The sequence below is a fragment of the Eschrichtius robustus genome, chromosome 14 (genome assembly GCF_028021215.1).
Source record: "Eschrichtius robustus isolate mEscRob2 chromosome 14, mEscRob2.pri, whole genome shotgun sequence".
Taxonomy (NCBI): Eukaryota; Metazoa; Chordata; class Mammalia; order Artiodactyla; family Eschrichtiidae; genus Eschrichtius; species Eschrichtius robustus.
Window position 1 is genome coordinate 22,452,949 of NC_090837.1, and position 16,270 is coordinate 22,469,218.

At 57.8% G+C, this 16,270-nt stretch overlaps 1 protein-coding gene and 1 non-coding gene across 4 annotated transcripts in view; one reads left to right on the top strand and one right to left on the bottom strand.

The window, feature by feature from the left end:
• Positions 1-10,875, bottom strand: part of EMID1 (EMI domain containing 1) — a 40,033-nt gene extending 29,158 nt beyond the window's left edge. For all 3 annotated transcript variants that reach the window (XM_068562994.1, XM_068562993.1, XM_068562995.1), the window contains exons 1-3: positions 10,775-10,875; positions 3,030-3,143; positions 2,459-2,562 (exon numbers count right to left, since the gene is read on the bottom strand). In XM_068562994.1, coding sequence (XP_068419095.1) covers positions 2,459-2,562; positions 3,030-3,143; positions 10,775-10,875 — 319 coding nt within the window. The remainder of the gene's footprint in view (positions 1-2,458; positions 2,563-3,029; positions 3,144-10,774) is intronic.
• LOC137777080 (U6 spliceosomal RNA) lies at positions 5,415-5,521 on the top strand. Its single transcript, XR_011076409.1, has one exon. It is a non-coding gene; the product is annotated as a U6 spliceosomal RNA (small nuclear RNA).
• Positions 10,876-16,270: the final 5,395 nt, after the last annotated feature.

Here is a 16,270-nt window from a genome sequence, read left to right on the forward strand (position 1 = left end):
TTGCTGTGTGACCTTGTGTGAGACCTGTACCCTCTCTGAGCCTCACTTTCATCATCTGGACAATGGGGTTGTTGGGTGAGAGATCAGTCTGCGGGGAGCCCCCAGAGGCAGGGTGATCACTACAGCCCTACCCTCAGCAGAGCCCAACAGCCCAGGCCACCCAGGGGATCAGGACCAGCCCACGTGATGCATTCTGGCCTTGGCCATTCCTTGCCCGTTGTTTCTGGTGGTAGCAGGCAGCCAGGTGAGAGCCTGGGCCAGTCTCCTCCCTGCCATCCAGCCCCAAGGCCTGGAGGCACTGACAGATGGACGCTTGGTCAGGCTGGTCCCAGTCCCAGCTCTCACATACTGAGTATGGGTATGATCCTGCCCATTTCACAGGTGAGGACACTGAGGCCCAGGGCAGGAGAGCCCCAGGTGTTGCAAGAGCACAAGGCAGCTTGGTGCCCTTTAGAGAAGGTGCCCCTCCCTCTGAGTGGGCACGAGACAAGTGCCGTGTGAACTGCAGCCTCCCCCACCCCCGGCCTGATACCCCTGCACAACGACTCGCACGGTGCACGGGGAGTACCCGGCCCAAGGCCATACAGCTGGTGTGTGACAGAGCTGGCCCATCCCCAGGCTGGAACCCCAAGGCCCTGCCGAGGGTTGGCCCGGCCCCAGTCCTTGTCTCGCACCCCCACCTCACCCCCGCGGCAGAGCCCCAGCCCTTGGCTTGGTCGTGGATGCACAGCCTCCAGCTGCTGCACTCAAGGGCATGGGCGCTGCCGCCACCTGCTCCACGATGGCCCCACAGACCTGGGAAGGTTTGCCCTTGGGAGGGGAGCCAGGGACAGAGTGGCCTATGTATGGGCAAGCGCTCTGCACCCAGGGGGCCCCCGCACCCTGGGGATTCGCCCCCTCCTTACCACCGGCTCCTCTGTGGCCTCCTTGGCAACAGTCCCTCCTGGCTGGCTCCCCTCCTGCCCCTGGGGCCCTTCTGCCTCCCCCTCTTCCTCCCAGCATGTAGGGGAGGGCGCTGTTCCTGGCCCCCTCCCTTCCCTTCCTGTCTGCTCCTCCCAGCCTCCCACATCTGCCTTGGTGAGAGTCTCAGCCAGTTTCCTTCCCTGCCATCCAGCCTCAAGGCCTGGAGGCACTGACACATGGATGCTTGGTCAGGCTGGTCCCAGTCCCAGCTCTCACATACTGAGTGACCGCAGGTCAACCCCCTCACCTCTCTGAGCCTCAGTTTCTCCATCTGTAAAAAGGGCTGCCTCTCTGTACCGGACCCCTGCTGGACGTCGGGCAGCTCCCCCCTCCCTCTGGCCACCCTGCTCCTCCCCCGCTGTGTTGGGGGCTCTCCCACCCCACATGGAAACCACCAGGCTCCCTCCCTGCCCCACTCCATGGGGAGTCTGCCCCCACCCCGTATGACTTCACCTCTTTGGGCCTCCGTTGCCCCATCTGTGAACTGGGGCTGCTGTGGGGTCCCAGGGAGGTGAAGTGTGTAAATCTCTCAAGAAACACCTATGAATGGCGCTATAAGCATCACCTTCCCTTGATTCGGAGGCTGTGTTTCACACGTCGGTGTTTCTGGAATCAGAATGCATCTTTCGACCGATAGTCACATTAAAGTGCTACTTGGGGGCCCCGAATGCCTCTTTCTATTGAGGGGCCTACGGGCCTGGTTCTCAGGCTGGCTCTAGGCCAGTCCATCCTCTTTCTGGACATTCTTCGGAGCACACTGGGTTCAGCCAGGCAGTGAGGGTGGATGCAGCCTGGACCCCTCAGCAGAGGTAGGCGCCCTCAAGGAGACGGCGCTGCCGGTAGCTGTGTGGTCAGGGGAGGGGCGGGCTGCCTCCTCTGCGCCCCTGCTGGGTGCTTGGCCCCAAACCACCGAGCTGCACGCAGAGAAGGTGGGGGGTGAGAGGGGGGGCCTCTGCCTGGGACACACTCCACACACAGGGTGCCCAGCTGAGTCCTCCCATCCCTGAGGGCCTGGGGGAAGCCAGGCAGACCTGGGTTCGAATCCTGCCACTTAGGAGCTGTGTGCCCATCACACGCCCCTGTGTGCCCATCACACAGCCTTGGTTTCCTCACCTGCAGACTGGGTGTAGCCATCCCAACCTTGCTGACCCACTGCACTAAGTGGTGCTTTGCTTCCCTGCACCGTTACCACCTCCCATGGAAATGTCCCAAAGTTTGGAGGAAAGGCTTGGGATGTGTGACCTAAGATGTGAGCTACCCAGCATGTATGAAATTCCTCCAGGGGTCCTGACAGTGTCCCAGGAGGCAGGTGGTCAACACCCGTGGGACAGCAGACACCCACTGTGGCCCAGCTGCGTCTGGCCAGCAGCTCTGTGCAGCAGCCCCAGTAAGTGTGGCGCTGCGCCCTTGAGCACCTACTGACTCAGCGATGGTTTACAGCTCCCTCCCACACACCTGAGGGGAGGCACCTGGTCTGCGCCTGGGGCAGTCCTACCTTCCTCACAGCTCGACCCCGAGCGCCCAGGGCAGCACCTCCACTCGCGGGCTGTCACCGTCTTGTACATCACCTTGTATGTGGGTCTCACCACGGTTCTGTAGCTGAAAGAGCGCCCAGGTGGCCCGGTTCAGATGGGCCTTCCGCCACCCCTCCCACCATCCATGGGGACAAACCCAGAGCCTCCAGGGTCCTCTGCCACCGCCAGGTCCCTCTGGAGCCTCTTTCCTCATGCATTCTGGGACTCAGCCCTTCCATTCCCTCCCCAGCCCCCAGCCGGGGGGATCTAGAAACCAACTGGACAGGAAGCCCCTGCGAGCTGGGCTAGACTGTCCCCAGTGTTGAACGCTCACCTAGCGAAGGCGTGCAGGTGAATGCTGGAATCCCTCCCCCAAGGAAGGCCCAAGAGTCAAGGGGAGGCGCTGGGAATGGACAATGGTCCCTTTGTCCGCCCACCCTTGGGGTCCCAGGCATCTCCTGCACTGGGTCCCAGCCCCAGCACCAGCCCTTCGACCAGGCCGTGCCCACAGCGGGAACACCAGCAGCTCCTGCTCCACGCGGTCTCGCTCACCTGTTCCCAGGGCAGCTCATGGGCCAGGGGCAATTCTGCAGCACGCGCTGCAGGTAGGTGCCATTCTGCACGTGGCACGAGATGGTGCGGGTCACCACGTATGAGCACCAGTTCCTGAAACAGACCAGCAGAGAGGAAGCTCAGGTGCCACGCGCAGCCCATGTTCTCTCTGGGAGCCCCGAGTCTCCAGGCAGGGAGACCCCTAAGCTCTCTGAGTTCTTTGGGCCCTGGTGGGAGTCTCTGGGCTGAAGTGGCTGAGCAGTGAATTCCAGAACCCTGGAGGGGACAGCTGTGCTGGGGGCTCTCGGAGGTCTTGGGGAACGAGCTGCAGGGGGCCAGACGGGAGCAGGGCATCTTCACCGGGGCTCTTCCTCCTCAGCATCTCCTTTCCAACCCTGACCCGTCCAGGCCACCACTGCCTCCCACCTCCTACCTGGACAAGGGCAGCGAGTGAGTGTCTTTCCCCTCACTCTCTCCCCAGAGGGAGGGTCAGACAATGGAAACCTGGTGGTGTCCCTTGCCTAGCCCTACCCTCAGCCCTCCAAGTCTCCTGCTCCCACTCCTGCTGTGGATCCCTCACCTCCAGGCCTTTGCTCATGCTGGACCTGATGCCTGGAGCACCCTTCCCCCAATTCTCTTCCTGACACCTCCTACCTTCGAAGCCCCGCTGTGCTGTCACCTCTTCCCTTGTCCTCTTCCACCTCCACCCCGATCTGAGTAGAAGCGATGGTTCCCTGCCTGGGATCCTAAGCGCTCTGTATCCCTGTCATGCTGAATTAAGCTGGTGATTCGATTCATGTCTGCCCTCTCCCTCCCTGAGGCATGTGAGAAAGAGGCTCTGTCTCACTTATCCTCAGGTCCCCTCTGTGTGACAGCTGGGATGCACAATCAATATCCCAAGCATGGAGGACTGACTTTTTCAAATGCCAACGAATAATCATCTTGCACTGCACATACTGAGCACCTACTGTATGCTAAAGGTATTTACATCATCTTCCCACAGTGAACCAGGAACCACCCCCCCATTTAACAGAGGGGTAAACTGAGGCTCAGGGAGGGGAAGACAATTGTTCATGTTAAAGAGCTGGTGCATGGCAGATCTGGATTTGAACCCAGGAATGTGGACGGCTCAGCCTGGCCCCCACCTCCATCCCAGAGGCCCCGTCAGCTCCCGTCTCCTCCCCACCTCCTGAGCCACGGTCTGTGGCTCTGTGAAGGCCTCAGCCTGGGAACCTGCTGACCCTGGGCTCCAGGCCACAAAGGAAAGTCTGGTGGGGTGGGGGCTCAAGCTGAGAAGGGTCACCTGAAACGGTCACTCCTTTCCCAGCACCAGCAAAAAAACGCAGGCCCGTGACCCCGTGCAGGGCTGAGGGCCGGTGAGCACCTGGAATGTCCCAGCCATCACGGAGGTGCCTGCCACCTCGGAAACCCAGCCCTGCAGCTGCAGCCCCACCCCCACCCAGCCCACCTGAAGGAGAAAGTCTTTGGCGGGGACCAGTTGACAAACTCGCTATGGGACTCTGCGTAAGTCCCTTCACCGTTCTGTGTCACGCTGAAATCAGTTCAGGAGGAGGAAACACCCTGGCCGACCGCACAGAGGTGGGAAAGCCAGAGGAGGGTGGCTCTGATCAGCCCAGTGATGGGGCAGGAGCTCAAAAGAGCCCTCGGCCAGGGAACCCACAGCAGAGGTGCCAGGCGCTTGTTACAGCACTGTCAGGAATGGCGCAAAACTGGAACAGCCTAAGTGGGACCCCTAGACACAGAGAACCAGGTGCTGTGACAGAGTTCAAGGTCTCCATGTGCCTGGTTAAGGGGGAAAAAGTATGTGTGGACCAAGAGAATGACATTTCCATTAATACATGAAAAGCAGAGAAAGCCAAAAGACTGTAAATGTATGTACATATAAAGCTATGCGTGTATTATTATTTTTTTTAAATTTTATTTGGCCACGCTATGCGGCTCGTGGGACCTTAGTTCCCCAACCAGGGATCGAACCCCGGCCCTTGGCGTGAAAGCACGGAGTCCCAACCGCTGGACGCCAGGGAATTCCCTATGTGTGTATTAAGTGAGGAAAAATCACATGCCTAGATGAGCTCCATCCACTCAGGACCCTGTGCTCACAGCAGCCTCCGTTTACCATGCCAGGAGCTGTGCCCAGGGCCTTCCACACACCTAATTATAAGTGCCACTTTACAGATGGGAAGACTGAGGCTCTGGGGTCTGGGATGTGCCCCAGGCACCCACGATGAGCGACACTGTCACGGTTGGAACTCAGCTTCTTCTAACCCCAGGGCTTGTGCTCTTAACCACAGGCTGGAAATGTTTCTCCTAATGAGCAAGTGGGGATTTTATGTTTAAAAAGATGCATTTCAAAAAGGCCCCCCAGTGCTCACTTCGGCAGCACATATACTAAAATTGGAACGATACAGAGAAGATTAGCATGGCCCCTGCGCAAGGATGGCACGCAAATTCGTGAAGCATTCCATATTTAAAAAAAAAAAAAAGGTTCTGAAGAACCTAGGGGCAGGACAGGAATAAAGATGCAGACGTAGAGAATGGACTTGAGGACACGGGGAGTGGGAAAGGTAAGCTGGGACGAAGTGAGAGAGTGGCATGGCCATATATACACTACCAAATGTAAAATAGATAGCTAGTGGGAAGCAGCCGCATAGCACAGGGAGATCAGCTGGGTGCTTTGTGACCACCTAGAGTGACGGGATAGGGAGGGTGGGAGGGAGACGCAAGATGGAGGAGATATGGGGATATATGTATATATATAGCTGATTCACTTTGTTATAAAGCAGAAACTAACACACCACTGTAAAACAATTATACTCCAATAAAGATGTTAAAAAAAGAAAGGCCCCCCCACCCGTTAGAGCCTTTGGGTCCCCAGAGCTGTGGTTTAAAACCCGCTGGGATCTTGTTTGGGGGGGACATAAGCCCCTTTGGAGACTGATGTGAGCTGTCGCTCCTCCCTCAAAAAATGCATAAAACTTGGGGTACAAGTTCAGGGGGACTCAGGGGCTCCCTGAGCCTGTGTGATGTCCCGCAGCCTAGCCCAGGGGCTCTGTGAGTGGAGGAAGGAGGGAGGGAGGGAGCAACCTGGGCAGAGGACAGCCAGAGCATGGGACACAGGAGGAGGGCCCTGGGCACGGACTGAAGACTCCATGCCAGTGTACAGACTCACACACATGCACACACATCAATATGCACACACACATGCAGACATGAAAGCACACAGACACACCCACATACACAACTTCCAGACACACATGTCCATGTGCACACACAGACCCACATAAGCGTGCGCGCACACACACACACTACAGCACGCAATCAGACCAAGGTCAATCTGGCAGGACACATAACCACAGAAATGACTGTCCAACTTGCACTCGGGCCCACACCTGCAGACACAGGGCTGTGCACCCTCACACACATGTGTGCACACCCCCCCCCCCATGCCCAGCCCCTGGACTGGACTGGGGGAGGCAGGCCTGTGACTGCCCACAATTGCCCTAGCAATTCTTTTGACCACGGGGAAGCTAGAGAAAACAATTTTTTTCTTCTTCTTCCTTACTTAAAATCTCCCCCATGTGAGTTGCTGCCTGGTTCCCTGGTTTATTTCCCACCAGCTGGAGTTTGCTTGAATCCCCTGCTTAGGAGACACGGAGCTGATGGCCGGCTAGCAGACACTTTAGACAGGAGGCGACACTCTGGCCAGGTGGGGTTCAAGGTCAGCCCCTCGTGCCCTCCACCTGGGGGGTCACCAATAATTACGCGCTGCCCCTCCCTGGCCTTGAAGACCCAGCCCCACTGCTGCCAGGATAAGCCCGAGCTCCTCCGCAAGGTCCTAGCCTGGCTCCACCACCCGCCCACCCCTCCGTCCACTTTCCAGGGGCGCTGCTGGCCTGAAGTCCACAGCCCACCACACTGCCCGTCACCCTGCAAGCCCTGACCGCTGGGTCCTGCACACTTGCGCTGCTGCTCTTTCTCCTTCCTGCCCTCCCTCCCATGTGCGTCTTCTCCCCACCTCAGATCTTTGCATAGGAGATACCCTCTGCCTGGAAAGCCCTCTCCCTGCTCTAGCAAACTCCTATTCATCCTCTGGGTCTCAGTCCTGAGGCTTTGGGCACAGTTGGGCACCTGCAGGGCCCCCCTTCAGCCACTCACAGCAGCCCTGAGCTTTTTCCTCCCCCGATGGTGCTGTGGGAGGGCGTTGGCGGGGACCAAGCCAGTATGGGGCTCAGCCCGGGGGCGCTCAGGGAGGTTTGCTGAATGACTGAATGACTGAGAACAGACAGTGGCCCTGGGCAGAGGAGCCAGGACCCAGGTTCCCACAGATGGGCGCAGTCCTTGGAGGCCCCGCCCCCATCCTGCTGCCCTTGGGAGCTTCTTTTCTGGGGCGTGGTTGGTGATAAGCCACCCAGGAACCCGATGACACTGGGTTACCTCCTGTGGGATGGGACAATGGCAGGGGCTGGGAGGAGGCAGCACCTCTCTCCTGGGCCTGCCACTTCTGCCCACTCAGCACCTCCTGGGCCTCCAGAGGCTGCCGGGAGAAGAGAAAACAGGCCAGACCAGCTCGGCCTGGCACTGGCCACCCCCACGAGGGCCCCCCCGCATCTGCCCTCCACCCCCTGCCACGAGGAGCTCAGGGGACTTTGTCTCCACGGGGCCCAGGGCTGTGATCCGGAACAGTGATAGGGGCTAATTGCAGGAGGCAGCCAAGCGGGCTGGGGGCCAAGGGACGCTATGAAAAGGAGAGGAAAGAAAGAAGACCCACAGGGTGGGGGTGGGGTGAACAGAGCCAGAACCCCACACCGGAGGCGAACCCCACACACTGGCTCTGCTGCTTCCTAAGTTGGTGACCTTGGACAAAGCCCTGACCCACTCGGGGCCTCACTTTGTCCATCTGCAAATGGGGACAGCAGACTCTCCTCCAGCAAGGGAGGTTTCAGGCAAAGCCCTTAGCGCAGCGCTGACAGCTTTTGGTAGTTCTTGTTCCTGGACCGTGACATAGGGCCCACACCAGGCGGCTGTGGTCCAGGGGCTTCCCTGAGGGACACCAGCACTGTACCTTCCGCACAAGGTCCTCCCCCTTGACTTTGGGATAGGGATTGCCAGGCTCTGCATTCTACCAAGTGGAAACTGAGGCTCCAAGAGAAGTCACCTACCCAGGTCACCCCTGTGGGTATAGCGCTGGGATCTGAGCTCCCAAGGGAGGGGGTGGGGAAGAAAATTCTCCACTCTCCTTGATTCTTGGATTTGCCCAAAAAAAGCCAGTACTGCAGGGGAAGAAGCCTGGACCAGGACACCGGTGACGGCTTCAACTCTACAGCCACAGCGTTGAGACACTGAGATGGGTCATTAAAGGCTGGAAGGGCCCTCAGAGGGGCAGGAAGCACCCCCAGCAGGGACTGGGGGGGGCAGACAGGGGCAAGGGCGAGCCAAGGCAGCTCTGCACAGCCCCGGGCACCCTGGTTCCGGGGGTCTCAAAGTCTTGCCACATTCTTGGGCCTGGGGGCGGCCCCTTGGATGCCTTCCCGGGCCTCCCCCTCCCCAGGCACAAAGCCTCTTTTCTCCCTCTGGTCTCTCGGCTGCCAAGGGGCGCCTGGGGCACCGGGATAGGGGTGGAGGGAGGGCTGATGGGGAGCAACATCCTCATGCCGTCTCCAGTGATGCTGGGATGGGGCCACAAGGGGAGGTCCTGGCAGCCAAGAACCACAGACTCCTCTGGCTAGGGGTCCCTCCCCTCACTTAATGTTGGTCATAGCAGGAACCACTGTACATCAGGTCCTGCACTGGTTCCTCCCATGGGGGACTGTCCTCAGAACAGGCCTGTGTGCAGGGGACGAGGGGAGGGAAGAGGGGAACAGTGAGGAAACTGAGAGGGGAACTGAGACCTGGGGCCCTGAAGAGACCTGCCTGAGGTCACACACTGAGTGGGTGACAGAGCCAGGAATAAAACCCTGCTCTATCTGAGGCCAGAGCCCCTAATTCCTAACCACGACCTGCAAACCTTTTTCAGCTCCCCAAGCTGACAAAAGCTCGCTCTCCTCCAGGAGAGCTGCTGGGGTGAAAAGTACACTGGATCTGGAAACTGATTGACTTAGATTGAGGTGCCTTTCCCTCTCTAGGCCTTGGTTTTCTTATCTGTAAAATGGGAGCAACAGCATTGCCTACAGAGCTTTTGTGATGCTCAGGCCACTGTGAGCCTTCTATGATCAGATGGGGTGACAGTCCTCAGTGACCACCAGATACCTGCCCACAGACACCATTCTGCTCCCACATAGCAAGTCCTGGGGGGCCAAGGAGTCCAGGCTGCGAGGCAGTGGACTGGCTGAAGGGCAGTCCAGGACTTACGCCTTCTCAACCATCATCCTGAGATTGACACTGGGGACCCTGGGGGTTCACATCCTTGCCCTAGGCAGGTCATGTCCCCTCTCTGAGCCTCACCTTCCTCCTCTATGAAATGAGGACCATAAAAATGTGTGCCTCCCATGGCAGTCGGGAAGATTCTGGAGGGGATAGGTACAGGTGAAATGCCAGCCCAGGTCAGCATGCATGGTGGTGGCTGTGACATCTGCCAGCCGTCAGTCCCTGTCTCAAGACAACTGCTCCTCTGGCCTCTGATGCCACGGCCACCTCTGCCCTCCAGCCCTGCCCATGTCACCTGCTCTTGCTAGCCCAGTGGGGGCACGCTGGCCCCTGACCACTGGGAAAAGGGAATTTCTGAAAAGAATTAAAGAATTGAGCCCGTAGGGGGTGGGGGCCGGGCAGGCCTTTGAATGGGATGAAAAGGCCTGGAGAGGCCTGGCTACTCCGTATTGTCTGCCTCAGACAACAGTGGCGGCTGGCCCTCGAGAGGGGACCCCAGCAGGGGCAGGGGCAGGGGCTACAGCCAGGAGAGGGGCCTGGGTAGGTTCAAACAGTGTCACCAAGGCCAGAAAGACACAGATTTGAATCCCAGTTCTGCTATTAATGGTCAATGAGCCTAGAAGATTATGTTAATCGTCTGGGGCCTCAATTTGCTCATCTGCTAAATGGGGACAAGAGTTCCCTACCTCATTCAATCCTTGAACACTGCACATAAAGGGCCCCCCTCACTGGTACTGGGAGATGCTCCATAAACACCACCAGACAGAATTCTCCCTGCTCCTGAGAGAGCAGCAGGAAGACAGAGCACTTGCTCCCAGCGCAGTCCAAAATGCCAGGTCCCTGGGGGCCGACACTGACCCTCGGTCTGTGAAACTCCACCCCAGTCTCCTTCCTTTGAGGAAAATAAATAGCTGGGATACTAAAAAAAAGCCAGGAGCACAGTAAAGCGGGGAGGGTCCCCCAAGTGTCAGCTAGAGGGTGTCCTGGGCTTCTCCTATGTGCAGGAAGGGGGCCCTAGGGAGAGGGTGGGGGAAGTCTTGGTGGTTTCCTCCCTCGGGGGAAACCACCCCCTGGGGCTCTGGAGGTGAAGTGGTGGCGGGTGGAGAAGGCTGTCGGGGGACTGCCGGCTCCGTATACGTGAAGTAGGGTACCCCCGCAGGGCCTGGAGCTTCTGCCAGATAGCGGGGAGGCCCAGGGTTCCTGCCCCAACCCGGGCTGGCAATGAGGTGGGGAACCGGGTCCCTTTCCCAATCCCGGGCTTGCACGGAGTTTGGGGGGGGGGGGCGGTGCCTGGAGTCCCTGTCCCCAACCCCGGGCTGGCAGGGCACAGAGGTGGTGCGGGGGGTGGGGGCAGCCCTTACCTGCGTGCAGAGAACGGGGCTCCCCCAACGCTCCACGCGGCGCTGCCTCCCGGGAGCAGGAGCCCGAAGCAAAGCAGCGCCCAGGCCCGCGGGCCGCCCATGTTGCGCCCGGCGCCCTCCGCGCGCGGCCCCTCGCCGTCGCCCCCAGCCTGGCGTCCCCGCCCGCGCAGCCAGCCGCCCAGGACGCGCGGATCCCGGTTCCCAGCGCAGCGGCGGGAGGGAGGGCGGGCGGGAGGCGGGCGCGGGGCGGGGGCGCGCGTTCCCGGCCTCGCCCGGCCCCTCCGCGCGGCCCCCCGCCCCTTGCGCCGCCGCTGCCAACCCGGAAGGAGCCCTGGGGGGCCGGGCACCCCCGCCAGGAAGGCCGCCAGGTGCCCACCTGAGCCTGGCGCCCTGCGCCGCGTGGCCCTTTTGGGGGCGCGGTGCCAGTTTCGAGGTGCCCTCCCACGTGTTGCAAAGTGGGGAGCTGAGGCTGGGCCACGGTCTCAGACGCAGCCAGGACCCAAACCCAACAAGCCTGGGCTAATGATGCGGGGGCGTCATCCCCTCTCGACATTTTTGAGGGTTCCAGTTCCCGAGCCACGAGGGACTGTCCATCCATGCAACAAAGGCTTCCTGAGCAGTGAGCGCCACTGTGTGCAGGGCACCTCACCGCCGCCTCACATCCTCTCTCGGTTTAATCTTCAAACCACTCTGGGTGAGGTGGGCACAATTATCCCCATTTTACAGAGAGAAAAAAGGAGGCCCAGGCACTCGTAGTCCCCCTAGGAGAAGGCCTGGGCTGACCCCATAAAGTCAGTGTCCACTCTTATCACCATTTTACAGATGGAGAAACTGAGGCAGAGAGGAGATGTCATCTGCCTAAAGCACCCCATCAGTGGTTGGAAGAGCTAGGATTCAAATCCAGGTCTCCTGACTTCAGAGGGGGTGTCAGCTCTTTAGCACAATTAAGGAAGAGTGCAGACATCAGTTGCTCTGGGCCTGGGCTTCCCCATCAGTGACAAGGAAAGGACTGGCTTACAGTGGAGTTACTTCATCTGGGGTACATGGATGAGCTTCTGGGGAGAGGGCTGTGAATCCTACCAAAGTGTATGAAAGTATGGTATGTGTGTGTGATACATATGTGTGCAGGTGTGATAGGGGCATGTGAAATGTGTGATGCCTGTGTGCATGTGTGTGATGTATGTGTCTGTGACCGGAGTGTGTGTTTATGTTCTCATCAGAGGGCACCCAGACCCTCCCCAAACTCCAGGACAGTCTCTGACCTCCCCCCACCCCCTTCTGCCAGAACTGATGGGCAGCAGGCAGTCCCAGGCTGGTGAAGCCCCTACCACCGTGGCAGTGCACCGGGGGCCTGTCCTACAGGATCCTGCTGTGGCTTGTCCAGATCTAGGATCTCTGCTAGAAACACTCCAGCAAGAAGGGCATGCTGGCCCTGACCTCTGATTCCTGGGACTACCTCTCCTAGACTCACCAGAGCAGCACAGGGCCCTGGGCTGAGTCAGAGGGCGGAGGGTGTGCCAGTGGAGAGAGCCGACCCCTGTCTCCCGAGGGGGCAGGCAATGAGAGCTGGGTTCAAACCCTCCCTCTGCCCCCTCTGCCCGTGTTAGCTGGGGCAAGGCCTGCCCCTCTCTGAGCCTCAGTTTCTCTTTGTAAGGAGAACAGTTGCACGTTCCTTATGGGGTGTGTGCAGGAATGAGATATGCCTTGGCCCCCACAGTCCCCTGCTTCACGTGGTTCCCCCAAGGGCTCCTCACATCCTCCAACAACGTCATCATGGTGCCAACTTTGCCCCCCTAGGGGAGCTGCCTCCCTCCCTTCCATCTGTGATTTTTGGGCACCTCTATGTGCCATCTGTCTGACCCCCAAGAAAAGCAGCTTTGCACCTCTCTGGTTAGCTCTTATTTTTGACACAACTAGATCAGTTACTTAATCCTCTAGATAACTTGTCACTCTCAAGGGGCCATCTTATGAGATGGTCCCAGGCCCATCTGAGGCCTGGTCAGGTGGCCACGATCAAAACCCAACACCCCAGGGCTTCCCTGGTGGCCTGGTCTGGGAGGATCCCACATGCTGCGGAGCGACCGGGCCCGTGAGCCACAATTGCTGAGCCTGCGCGTCTGGAGCCTGTGCTCCACAACAAGAAAGGCCGCGATGATGAGAGGCCCGCGCACCGCGATGAAGAGCGGCCCCCGCTTGCCACAACTAGAGAAAGCCCTCGCACAGAAACGAAGACCCAACACAGCCATAAGTAAATAAATAAATTAATTAATTAATTAAAAAACAAAAAACAAAAAAAACCCCCAACACCCCAAAGGGCACTTTGGAGGGTATGCAGCTCTTTAGGAAGGGGAAGTGCTGGGCAGTGGCTTCTGTCCTGGGAAGGCCCAGGAGGGCCACAGAATGAGGAGGCACTACCACATCTGTTTGCAACGTGTCTGAGATGCTCCTGTGATGAATGGCATATATGTTCCTTTATCACCAAACTCGTGGGTGCTCCAGGCCACTGCGAATTTCTCCAGCGATGGATGCTCCCAGGAAAAGCTGTGATCAACATTTTGACCTCAGAAAGGGTCCTATCCTTACTGAGGCTGGGGTCCCTTGGTCCAGGGTATTTATTTAAAACTACAGCTAGGCCCCCATGCCAGTGCAGCCTGGTGGTTACCACATAGGCTCAGCACCCCATAGGCCTAGGTGTCAATTCCAGAGCAACCACTGGACACTGTGTGACCCAGGACAAGTCACCTCCCCTCTCGGAGCCTCATTTCCTTGCCTGAAAAAACAAGGCAGTTTTAAGACATGGAAGCAACCTAAGTGTCCATCGACAGATGAATGGATAAAGAAGATGTGGTATATACATATACCATGGAATATTACTCAACCATAAAAAAGAATGAAATATTGCCATTTACAGAAACATGGATGGACCTAGAGATTATCATACTAAGAGAAGTCAGTCAGAGAGAGAAAGGCAAATACCATATGATATCACTTACACGTAGATTCTAAAAAAATGGTACAAATGAACTTATTTACAAAACAGAAACAGACTCACAGACACAGAAAACAAACCTATGGTTACCAAAGGGGAAAGCGGGGGAGGGATAAACTAGGAGTTTGGGATTAACAGATACACACTACTTTATATAAGACAGATAAACAACAAGGTCCTACTGTATAGCATAGGGAACTATATTCAGTATCTTGTAATAAGCTATAATGGAAAATAATCTGAAAAACTGAATATATATATAACCGAATCACTTGGCTGTACACTAGAAACTAACACAACATTGTAAATCAACTATACTTCAATTAAACAAACAAAAAACAAGGCAGTTTTTAAAGCTTTGGGTCTCTGCGCAGTGGTCCTGGGGCACAGTATGAAGCCCCCTTTTGAGGGTGCACTCTCCTGGTGGATATCAGCCTATTTTCTGGTCCTCTTTCCCCCCTGAGCAGGAAGGGCAGGAAATGCTGCAGGGACCTGGGTTTGGTCATTTGAGGTTTCAGTGTTTGCTGAGATGGGGAGGAGAGGGGCCCGCTGGCTCAAGGCCCCTGTGGGTGGGGCCTCTTCCCTGGGGGGCTGATCTTCTCAGCTGCCAAGACTGAACCACAACCGCCAGCAACAACAGCAGCTTCCGGTCCGGTCTGAGCGCTGACCGTGTGCCAGGCGCTGTGCTAAGCATTTTGCTTGCATTGTCGCCTGCCCTCTTCTCCCACACCCGGGAGGCCTCCATATTATCCCCAGGTGTGGGGCCCACGGCTGGTGAGTGATGGGTGCCGGCCTCTGCGCTTACGCATTAGGCCACACTGCTGCCCTCTGACCCTGCAAGGGGGTTTCTTTGGGCAAAAAGAGAACTCAGCTCAGATTTAGACTCCCGTTGGGAGGCTGAGGAGGTGAGAGGGAGCACATGTGTGAACACACACACACACACACACACACACACACACACACACACACACCCCCAACCCGGGAGCAGGCCATGGGGTCTGGGAAACACAGCCCTTCTGGTGTGGATTCACTGACACATCCAGCCGGCCTAATCCAAACAGGAAATGCTGTTCTTCTAACAGCAAACAAACCTGGGTCGCAGCCTCCCTTCCCTGTGAACTGCCCCTGGAGCCTGTGCTAAGGACCTCTTCCCTCTGACTATGTCCCAAGGACAGTTTCCCTGGCTGGGGGTGGGGGAGCCCATAAAATTAGCCCTGCTTGCACACCAGCTTGTGTGAGCCCAGGTGCCCCAGTTGATCTGTACCCATGTCGTGCCCATTCTATAGGGGAGGGAGCAGCCCAAGAGGCCTGGGGGTACCCGGAGCCCCCAGGGGCCCAGCCAGCGCCAGCACCATCGCCATTGAAGCCTCTGCCCAGACAAAGGGCAGGGCCGGTGGGCCGGCCTTCCAGGTTAGGGAACAATGCCCGCTTTCTGTGCCTTTGATGTGGAGGCCTGGCCCTGCGGCCCCTCGCTGGGCCAGGGCGGGGATGCTGGGGGACCTGGAGAGCCTGCAGCTGCCCAGCTAAGTTATTTATGCTCCATGGAGCTGCCCTTCTCACCCAGTTCATTCCTTCCTCATGGAGCTGGGACTGGAGCTGGAAGGAGTGATGGGAGGAAGGAAGCTGTCGGAAAATCATAAATTAGGGCTCCGAGAGAGGGCTTTCCTGCCCTCCTCAGGAATCCTCAGGGGGGAGAGACCGGCACCTTGGGTCAGGGGAGGACGACAGGGTGGCAGCCAGGGCACCTGTATTTGGAGTTCGGACACCTGGATGTCTGCATGATCTACAGTGAGTCCCTTCTCTCTGGGCCTCAGTGCCCCCATCTGGAAACCAGGGGAGGGAGGGATACAAGACTTGGGGACTTTCCTGTGACTGTGCTTTGCTGACTGTGAAGAAATGGACAGATAAGAGGCCTTCTCCTTAACAATGTTTGTCCCACTTCCCTTCCTCTGGTTCCTTGCCCACAAATCCCCTCCTTTCTGCCCCCCATCTTTGCCCTACCTCCCTTCTTTGGGTATCCCTGGCTCTGCTTCTTTTTCCACATCTCTCCTCCTGCAAAAACAGACTAATGAGGTCTCCTTAGGCAACATCCACCTAGCTGGAGGGGGTAGAGGTTGGCTCATTTACGCTAGAGTGTTAATGAATGTTGTTAAATGTTGGGGCCCAGTTAACAGGGATTCTTCCTCATTTAAACCCTAAATCACTAGTAGTGGGCTAGTAATCACTTCTAGGCTAGTAAGGGGAATGCTTGGTGACCAAGGGTCTAGGAACAAGGTCTGCCAAGTGAAAGGGCCTTCTGTGTGGGAAAATGTCCTCTTCCCGGCCACAGTGAGGTGAAACCCACCCCCTGCTGGACGCATCTGGAGTGGTGGCCACAAGTCCCTGTGGTTGAGATGGACCTGGCAGGCACGAAGGACAGGCAAGAGGAGCCATTCAGAGAGGAGACCCTGGAGCTGCCTGCCAGCCCTGCCAGTCCCAGGAGGTGCCTGCTGGGCCAGGAGCATGTG